This window comes from Gymnogyps californianus, chromosome Z (genome assembly GCF_018139145.2).
Source record: "Gymnogyps californianus isolate 813 chromosome Z, ASM1813914v2, whole genome shotgun sequence".
Taxonomy (NCBI): domain Eukaryota; kingdom Metazoa; phylum Chordata; class Aves; order Accipitriformes; family Cathartidae; genus Gymnogyps; species Gymnogyps californianus.
This window is the reverse complement of record NC_059500.1, coordinates 65,382,785-65,393,290: the sequence shown is the minus strand read 5'-3', so window position 1 is coordinate 65,393,290 and position 10,506 is coordinate 65,382,785. Positions and strand designations below refer to the sequence as shown.

General features: G+C 39.9%; 1 protein-coding gene across 1 annotated transcript; it reads left to right on the top strand.

Annotated features, from left to right (window-relative positions):
• Window positions 1–2,394: 2,394 nt before the first annotated feature.
• Window positions 2,395–7,096, top strand: LOC127027200 (granzyme A-like). Its single transcript, XM_050912788.1, has 5 exons — window positions 2,395–2,479; window positions 3,208–3,355; window positions 5,052–5,190; window positions 5,884–6,156; window positions 6,938–7,096. Exons 1-5 carry the CDS (start codon window positions 2,419–2,421, stop codon window positions 7,094–7,096), a joined length of 780 nt encoding a protein of 259 aa, XP_050768745.1. The 5' UTR covers window positions 2,395–2,418.
• Window positions 7,097–10,506: the final 3,410 nt, after the last annotated feature.

The following is a 10,506-nucleotide window of genomic DNA, read 5'->3' as shown; positions in this document are numbered from 1 at the left end:
CTCTGCACCACTCTTCTGCCCTCCCTTCCCCAGCCCCAGGCGCCAGCCCTGCAGCTGAGCTAAGACACACCTGACCTCTGGAAGGTTTAGAGCTGCAGTTTAAATTGATCTCCTAAAATCACATCTGATGGTCATCTGTAGCACCACGGAAAGCAGCATGAAGGAAAAAGGGTCACTGGGGAAGCAAAATGATCAAAACAACTGATTATGAGATAAGGGACAGAAGCGCTCGACACAGTACTGAACAGAGCTGAAAGTGATCCACTGACCCATGGGCTTAATGCCCATGCAGAATTTCCTCAAAGGCAAAGGCTAGAAATAGAAGCTGGGTAGACTTGTCATTCTTTTACTCAGGCAGTGGTTTCTGCTGAGAGTGGCTATGCCTCGTGGGCACTGCGAGGAGAAAGGATGGAGCATTTTGCTTACATATGCCAGTCCTCTTGAAGACCAATTGTTTATACAGCAGAGTAGCTAATAAAAGAATTTGACAATGCACTCAAATAAAGAAGGAAGTTTTGCTTTGAGGTTTCCCTTTACATGCAAAAGGCCAATAAAATCTAAACTTGACCATTAATTAACTTATTGCCATAACCAAAGGAGCCCAGCCAACTTGTTGCACACTCTAAACTCTGATGTCAATTTTTCAGCCTCATCTACATAAGTTATAAGCTGAAGAGGACACTCTGACAAAAGCATTTGGGTACAAAACTAGAGGCTGATTTTGTGCATATTGATCTGACCTTTAGTACCTGTGCGATCAATTCAGGACTATGTGATAGAGCTGTTGCTCAGAAGGAGCTTGCACAGAAAGTGATCAGTTGTCATCAAACAGTAGTTTAGACTGTTCTAATTCTAATTATCAATGTAAATGGAATCTCTCAGGATTAGAGGGGATTTTTTAAAAGGCATGGGTATGCTAATACCTATGGAGTTACAGAAAAATATCCTTAGAAGTAAGTAGGATTTAGAAGTAAATAGGAGTGCATTTAGATACTGAAAAAAATATAAACAGGCTATAGAAGATCTGGTTTTATTTATATTTATTTGGCAATTATTTGTAAGTGATAAATGAAAGAACGGTACCTATGATACCTGGTGATACTGTGTTCAAGAGAACATTGAAAAAAAGAATGCCGGTGCTACAAACTGCTGATAGTTACAGGGGATGTGCAAGTAGTGAGGAGAAATATGAAAGAAAATTAAAAGCTTGGTGGTTTTGCAGTGCATGGAGTTATCACCATGTCACATAGGTGATAGTGTCTCTGACAAGCCACACCACTGACAAAGAGCTCTGTGATCTCTAAAAGTAGCTCCACATCTGCCTTCTTCAGAGAAATCACCAACAATTACTCTCTGTCCCAAAAGGGAGGGCAATGGCAAATTTGAGCCAGCTGTCTGTCCAAGGTCTTCCACAGGTAAAACTCACATCAGGCTGGGCCAACTGAGCTCAAAGACGTCACACGGCCAGAACGCAGAAGCTTTCTGCAGGCTGACTGTAGTGGGTCTCAAGTCTTCAAGAAACCTTCCAGACTGTGTGGTAGTGACACTTCACTGAATGTATCTAGTTAGTTAATAGAATATTTGATATTCCAAATTATTTAATATTGATGGAAGTTATTTCTATTATTTGGGTATATATTTGGAAGTAAGGAACTGTGCCTTTTACAAGTCTGTAATAAGATTTATTCAGTTTTCAGGCCTCAATTCAGTTGCCTAAAACCAGACATTTAGTGACATTTGAGATACCCTGGGTTTCCCAGACATGGGCACAGGGCTGGCAAATCTGACATAGCATCTACAGAAGACCCATGGCCTTCTGCACCAGGAGGCAGACCTAAGACACCTTAAGACACTTTAAATGGCATTATACTCTTAGCTCTAGGCCGCTAAACCACACTCAGTGCTATATGGATGCTCATGCAGTGCAAAGCTAATGAGGTAGGATCATATGCTGAAAGGAGCAAACATCAGATTCCTTGGCCCTGAGGGGCTCCTGAACAGCACAGATAACTCTCTAATGGGGAATGGGCTAGGATTCATCTCTCACCTGGGGTGTCTAGAATGAAACTATACATCTTCACATGGGCAACTAAATCAAGCCTAAATTTATGTGAGCTGAGTCCCACTGTGTAACTGGACACGTAGTGGCTTGTAAGGTTTCACCCCAGTACTCATATATTAGCTCTCTGCAAATGCTACAGAGAGAACATGAAGGGGGGCAGATCCTGTCTTCACACCACAACAGATGACGCAGTTTCTCACTAACACCTCTGCTGTAAGCTACATTGTTGGGGAGGGTTTTGCCTTTGTCACAGTTACAAATGTCAAACATCCTTAAGAGGAAAAACAAAACCCACATCCTTTTCATTTAGATATATATATTAAACAGTGAATAAGGGGGAACACCAGACAGAAATCATGGGAGCTTTCCTCACTTTGTCCACCTCTGCTGCTGTCATTCTCCTGGCAATTCATGGAGGTAAGTGCCCCATTCAATCCTTTTGAAAGTAAATGCTGATGTACAGAGTTCCAGTTAAGCCAACATGTATTAATGTAAAGGAAGTAGTTACAATTATTATTTGAGTTCTTATTATTAGGTCTTTTCCATGTGTTTGATCTTTCGTACAAACAAATAATTTCTGAATGGGTAGCATTAATTAAAGCTGCACAGAAGACAGGCAGCTTTAATGGAGGAGTTCTGAGAAGTTAACATAATGATTATCTGACCTTCCTCTCCAGAGGCATACACATACATTAATCTCTTGATTTTCTGTTTTTCTGAAAAAAAATGTTCCTGTAATGTGACTTACACTATACAGCCCAGTTTCCAGGTGTCCGCACAAGTCACATATTATACAACATTTACCATGTGGCAGATCTGAGGTTGTTACTCACAATGAAAGCTAAGAAATTAACCATAGCAGCAAACTTCAAGAAAAGAAATCTGTGCAAGAGCAACAATACTTTGGTGTTTTTCTTGTCAAAGCTCACCCCACTGATCTAATTTTGGTCCCACTGAAACATGGAGAAGTACTGCTGCTGAGCAATTTTGAAAGTCTACCCTGAAGACCAGCATTGTGACATATGTACATACTTGTGTGTCTGTACACTTTGTAATTACATTAACTGTTTTTTCCAAGAGACTTTGAGTGTCTTACAGTATTTGTTAGCCCAGCTGTGTGTATTGTGGCTTATTTTTATTTTTAGGTTTGTGTGTGGATATCATTGGAGGAAATGAAGTAGCACCACACTCGAGACCATTTATGGCCCTAATCAACGGAGCAAATGGAAAATCTATTTGTGGAGGAGCTTTGATCAAGGAAAACTGGGTGTTAACAGCTGCCCACTGTAATGTGTAAGTTCTTACTCTGATTCAGAGATTGTCCTTAGTGAGTATCTGGTGTCTCTGTTCAAGAAGGAAAGTTAATATCCCTGGTGGTTTTCTGAATTTAGCATGACCATGATCATGTTCTGATTACTGTGTTTTATAATTTATATTGACAAATGTGCTTCAGTGAGCAAAAAATAATATAACAAGGTATACCGATCGTCACTGTTTCTGAAGAGATATTTTACAAGCTTCTAGCTGCATGCAAGCACAGAATAGCAACACTGAAGTAGTGAATTTGGGGGAAAGGTTTATCCCTGTTTTCTCAGTCAATCAGTGCACTAGGCCAGAGGACTGGCCAGTCTAAATAGCTGCTCAGAAAACAGAAATAAATTCTTGTCATTTTATTCTGTAAAAGATATGCAGTTCACCACAGAAGGAGACAGCATGCAGTTATACAGGAAGAAAAATCCTCCAGACAGATGACAGGAGACACTGAGAGATCTCTGCTCTACTGGATATGTTGGCTTGTCAGCCAACCTTTCTTCTTGCTGTCTGACTCAAGATGCAAATGGCTATTTGGCCCCGCAGAGTCCCTCAGCGAGGCAAGATGTGAGGTTTAAATGACATGTCCCACACCTTGCCTTTGCGGGGAGGACTGCAGCTGCTGCTGAGCCAGACCTCACACAGGCTCTGTCAATGGTCTGCCCGGGACCAGTGAATCACTGGATTCTGCAGACATCAGAGAAATGTATCCATCTCTCCTGTCCCTGTCCAAACAGGGAGATATATGGGACCTACTACAAAGAAAGCACAGGGCCCAAAAGCTGTCATATTAACATAAGGTAAAGAGCGTTTCCAGATGAGGTTGCATTTAGGAGAAAATACAATAAATAATTAACCTAATGATGCTCAGTGAACAGTGAGACAGCTCTTAATAGCTGAAGGAAAGGAGCAACCACTTCCTCAGGGTGTGTTTGCCACAGTAAGATGCAAATAAGGGCCATCCTACCCATCTGCTCAAAGAATATTTTCCCATTCAGCTGTAACGTACATTGTTCTCCCACAAACAGCTATACCCATGGTCTGATATAAAGGTCTGCTTGGACTGCTTGACCAAGGAGTGCTAGACTCCTGGTTTCTATAAGAGAGAGGCCCAGCAGGCACCACTCTGTCACCACTTCAGTATCTAGTAAGTATATGAAGTTGCAGAACAAGTTAGAGAAAGGGGATGAGCTATGTCTCACATGGACTCAGAAAATCGTGTTGAAATGGTGTTAGGGCAAAGCAATGGTACAATTCAGTCTAGTCGTGATGATTTCTGAACTAACAGTGCTGTGAGCAATTCTCCTAAATTTTCAGCACAAATTGCAGAGGGCACAATTGGTGAGACCACTACCAACAGCAAAGCTGATTCATCCACCCCTTATTCAGTTCCCAAAGGGAAACAATAGGGATAGGTTCAGAGTCAAGTACCTGAACCCTGTCTGTGCTCCTGGGAAGCTGAAAATGGGATAACACGAATTTTGATTCACTGAGTCAATTTTTTTTAACTACTTGTGAGAACAGGGTAATCTTTTATATTTTTCTAAATTACTGTTGCTTTTCAGGCATGAGAAAAGAGACTCTGTAGCAGCTGGACATTATAGCACCACATTTAACAGCAAACAATTATGGAGTTACAGCAAGTGAATCCCACTAACCATGTTGTCTCTCTTCTCAGGGAAGGAGGCAAAGTTATTCTTGGAGCTCATTCGCAGAAAGCAAGAGAAAGAGAAAAACAGGTTTTTCAGATTGCAAAACAAATTCGCTACCCATGCTACTGTTCCAGCTGTAAGGAAAACGACATTATGTTGCTGCAGGTATAGACTTACACATCACTTATGGAATATGCATCTCCTACAATGTACCAGTTTCTTCCTTCTTGTGAGGGAGATGAGCCAAGGGAGTTTCTGGTGACTTTTTTTCTGGGGTGATATAGTCTGGTCTGCTAATCCAGCAGACTGGGGAATTGAGGATGCACTGGGAACTAAGGCAATCAACAATTCCTGTAATGCATGCCAATGCTAGAAGTAGAAAAATTCTGGAGCTTGACCAAGATATTTCAATTCCTGGCTTTTCAGTGAAAGAATAAAGATTGTCTGCAGAAAGAAGCTTATTTCACACATAGAAATAATTTGGTTAAAAACCCTAATGTTCTGTCTGAAAAACAGTTCTAATTAAAAATGTCTGACTTCTCTGATTCTCAATTTTGCCAGCTTCAGTGATTGCTGTTATTTTGTCCTCCCAATGGTCTGAGAGCCAGAGAAGTAAAACAGGGTATTTTTTAGAGTTAATATTTCAGCAGAAGCTAAATGGGTTTTCATGAGACAAAGAATACTCATTTTCCTCATTCTTACATTGATTACATAAATCCTGTCACAAAGAACTGAGGAATCTCAAAAAGGGGTTGCAGTAATCCCCCATTACCATAATGGAAAAGATCCAATGGTTAACATGCAGGGGCCTCTGTTACACTCTGCCCCCTAATAACTAATTTTCTATATCTTCTCCAGCTTCAGAAAAGAGCTAGACTTAATAAAGCTGTGCAACTCATTCCCCTGCCTACCTCAGATGATGATCCCAAACCAGGAACAATTTGCACAGTAGCAGGATGGGGACAAACTCACAATCGTCTGAGAAAGTCTTCTGATACCCTGAGGGAGGTCAATATCACTGTCATCAGTAGACAAATCTGCAACGACAACAATCATTATAAAAACAACCCTGTTATAACAGACAACATGATATGTGCAGGGGCTAAGAATGGCGGAAAGGACTCATGTTCTGTAAGTATATTTACTGTCTATATCCACATAGATTATATTAAAAATAAAATATAAAGTACTAGCTTTTACACATTTGTAATTTCTGCCTCTCTTCAGTTCAATGAAGAATTTTATTAAAAATGAGTGAAGTTACCAAAATTTGTTCGTCTAAGCCTTAAAATCAAAACTTCTGATTGATAAATTCACCTTCACAGACATTGGATATTGTGGTTTTAGCCAGGCATGGCAGATAGCTATTCTCTTCTTCAATAAAATTATTTTAATACAAAAATCTCCACAAAATAGCTTATGAGCCCATTCTCAAGCAGCTAACCTCACTGGAACAACTTCTCTGATGTCAGAGGGCTTTGAAACAGGTTTTGCTGATAAAAAGCATTTTGACTGGGCCCCAAGCCAAATGCACAACTGTGTAAGAACTACCACGTTTTAAAAGATTTAAATATTGAATTAACAAAGTTACAAAAAAGGTACCAATTTCTAGAGACTTTCTGCTTTTCAAGAGGAAAGTTTCCAGCTTTTTCTTTTCATATTCAAAAAGACTAACTATTCCTTAGCACTGAGCTGGATTCATTCCCCATTACTCCCACTTGAAAGATCAGATTGAAGTATTTTTTTCTTTTTTGCTAATGAAAATCTTAACTTCCAAGGAGGAAAAAAAGAAATCCACAATAGCACTGTCTGCATTTTTATTTCCTCCATGCAACTGGTGCAAATGTTATTTAAAAGAAGCATTTTTTAGCTTTTGTATATTTGAATGACAATTTTTTTTCCCTTTTCCCAGGGGGATTCTGGCGGACCTTTAAGATGCAATAATGTGATGAGAGGCATCACTTCTTTCGGGAAGGCAAACAAGTGTGGTAGTGTTGATGGCCCTGGTGTCTACACTCGACTCACAAAACAATATCTTCAGTGGATAAGGAAAACCATAGGGGGAGCCTAATAGATTGGGTTTTGACCAAGTGATTTCCTAGTGTGCACTTGCGTAACAATATCTAGTTTTGAAATATGCTTTTAAAAATAGCTTCATTATACTGGTAAAAGACGTATTCCCACGCTGAATTTTAGCAGCTTGATGTCTTTATACGTGAAAATACATATGTCTGTTTTCAGGACAGATGTGATCTTAACAGGGCCAGAACACAGTGCTCTGCTACAACAGCATTTCTAGCTTATACTGTCAGCCATGGATTCATTCGACGGGTATTTGTGACTCAGGCTTCCAACATTCTTGCGTTGCACATTTGGACTGAGCTCTACATGGATGAGTATTGCTGACCAAGAATCTAATCCAGCTGTTTGTGTCCTCACTGCATACTGAGTATATACTGCACTCTTCTGTATCATCTGGACTTCTGCAAATAACCCTGAAAGATAGTGAGATGCCAGGTACAACTCCAGACACCTGAAAAACTTGGTAGCTTCTCTGCAGCAGAGCTCCTGATTTTACAGGTGTAGGGGACTGCTAAGTTTCAGAGAATTAAGTTTCAGCAACTGCATTTGATTGTGGGACATAATAAGCACGCATTTCCTAACTGTCTTGTATTTGAAACCTCTAGATTTCATCCCTTTATGTACTTTGCATTTAATAAAGAAATGGCAATAAAAATCTACTGCTTGCAGCTGTCAATTTATGTGGAAAGCTCTGTCTGTTGCAGTACAGATAGTCTGTGTACATAATGTTTTGGATGTGCAATACGTTTGCAGAATGCACCAAAATCAGCAACTTTATGTTAAATAATCAGCTGAAAACCCATCCTCCAGAGAAATGACAGAAAGTGTCTCAGCTGGAGTACCAGTATGATAAAGCGCTGTTCATAACATAAAACAATATTAGTTTTATGATGCCACTACTGCTGTTTCAGACATGCAGTGAAATTTTTAAGTGCTTCAACAATCACTTGTCAAACAGCAAACAGAGCTATCGTGAAAAATGCTTCTGCCCATCTCTGTATCAACAGTCTTGGGCATTTTCAATGCCATGAACACCTCAAAAAGGGCTTGGTTTTATTCTGTGTTGCTTTGGGAGTAGCAACTTGGAAGCAGGCATCAGCTAAGAGAAAGCAGAGGACATTCAAAGGGTGGAGAAATCTTGTATTTATTTTATTTAAAAAATGATTGCTCGGCTCATCATGAGCAATTAAGCACCACTTATAAACACAACATGAGAAAATGCAGACTAAAACTTTTTTATACAACTGCCTTCACCTGATCTTGTTGAGAAGAAACAGTAGTTTTGTCATAGAGGAATAATGAAGGATGAGGAGGGAGAGGGCCTAAACTACAGCGATCTTTACTGAAAGTTTTGATGCTGAACATCTTTTGTTTTTCTGTCCATTACAAATGTTACACAGTCAGAACTTTTCACATTTCCTTATTCTTATTCCTAAAATATTTGTTCTGACTCTTGGGCTGAACGCACAAAAAAGCACACAAACACAGACACAGAGGCCCACACAAACACAGAAGCAAAGCAGGACCAGAGAGAAGGATTCCCAGTCAAGTAAGATTGTATCAGTGATACTGAGAGGAGAATTTGTGCCACTGACTGGTACGGACACCCAAAGTGGTGACTTTGATTCTGTCTTTAAACGCACAGGAAATAAGTAAGACAAGTCCAGACTTTTTGTATCCTTGCAAACTACCAAACCCTTGCTTAGGAAAGAACTGATTCTAAAAACTGTCAGCAAACAAAACTATCCTTATCAATCTAGTGAAAAATCTGTAGCTCATCTTCAAGACAATGTATCACCTAGGGCTATTTCACTCTTCCCATACATTAGTCTTACTTCATTTCTTTCCTCTTTGCCCATTTTTTCACTGTCTTTCTTTCATCCTGCTGTAGCATTTTTTTCATCTTACTGCATCTTCTTTGGTCTGCTTCTTCCTCTTCCCTGGAAGTCACAGGCAGCATCCTTGTCAGTGGAAAAACCCATTCAAAGCCTATCATTCAGTATTTCTCCATTTTTCAGACAGTAGTTCTGACCCAAGTGTTGCAGAACCTTAGAGACCAGGAAGGAGAGGTTCTGACCAAGGAGAAGTTTACAATGCATGAAGAAATGGGCAAGAAAAAATGTGAAGCCTTCCTCCTCTAGCTTGAAATTTAGGATCTACCCCAAAATACTTTAAAAACTTATTTTTTTACATGAGTGTTATTTAGTGAATTGTGCAAAATGAGCCAGTGGAACTGGACTTAGATGGTAACAAAACATTCAAGCCTCTGTCACCACTGCCAGTAGTGGAAACCTGTGGTAAAAAGCAGAAGCAAGAGCAAGAAGGTAAAACTGACTTTTCATCTAGGTGGGGACTTTCTCTGATCAAGGCATGAACCCATTCCCAGTACAGCTCCACCACTATGGGATGAAACCCATACAAGTTTATGTACTAGCTAAGAAAAATGTTATGATCATTCGATGTCATTATGACATCTAGAATGTAAAAATTTTTTCTCACTGTAGCTATATGAGATAACTGGGGGAAATGAAGAGTTATAAACTGCATTACGCAAAATAATGCAACATTTATGTAGGTAGCATCAAGTCAGATCATATAGTGGCTGAAGAATAGAGGACTGTCTGCTAGACACTAGTGCATTTATGTGCAGAAACAAAAGGATTCCCCAGTCTGAGTTTCTTTAATCCATTTCATTGCATTACAGACAGATAATCACTTTGTCATATTGGTATACCTGGGAAGACACATGCCGTGTATGGGCAATGAAGTTTTTCCTCTTGTAAAAATGATCTTTGTCCTGAAGTTTTGGATTCCATATGCTGTACAGTGCTCCGCCTTGGACAGGACTGTGGGGATGAAGCCCTGAGTTTAGGCAACTTAAATTTTACTTAATCCTCTGTGCCACCTCTGGAGACTCAGCCTTTAGTGCATACAGACCTCAGGTGCAGAACAAGCTGACCTCTTAGAAATGGGTTCTGATTTCTGTCTCAGTCTGGACCTGAATAATATAGCAGGCATATAACAGGCAATGAGCTAAAAATATGCCATATTCTACAGGGAGGAAGTCAGCATTTCACATTTTGCCCAAGACTTCATATGTTAAGACCTCTGCACTGGCAGAATGAGGCAGCTATGCAAGAACAACGATCTACTTTCAGCAACTGCACACTCTATACCTGCAAGTATTCAGCAACATTACCTGCAAAAGATTAGTGAAGCAGAATCATGCTGCCTACTCAAGTCCTCAAATTCTGATTACAGAAAGACAGATATTTGCCATGTGAAAGAAACTGGCAGTAAAGGAGCCTATCTAGAAAAGAAGCACATCCAGAAAAGGCACTCCAGTATATGTTTAATTTCACTCCGCATTAGTCACATTCTGGAATTTAAATGTATGCT

Coding starts and splice junctions, on each gene's coding strand:
- LOC127027200 (XM_050912788.1), top strand. CDS start 2,419: ATGGGAGCTTTCCTCACTTTGTCCACCTCTGCTGCTGTCATTCTCCTG. Junction 2,480..3,207: donor TCTCCTGGCAATTCATGGAG/GTAAGTGCCCCA, acceptor TTTTATTTTTAG/GTTTGTGTGTGGATATCATT. Junction 6,157..6,937: donor GCGGAAAGGACTCATGTTCT/GTAAGTATATTT, acceptor CCCTTTTCCCAG/GGGGATTCTGGCGGACCTTT.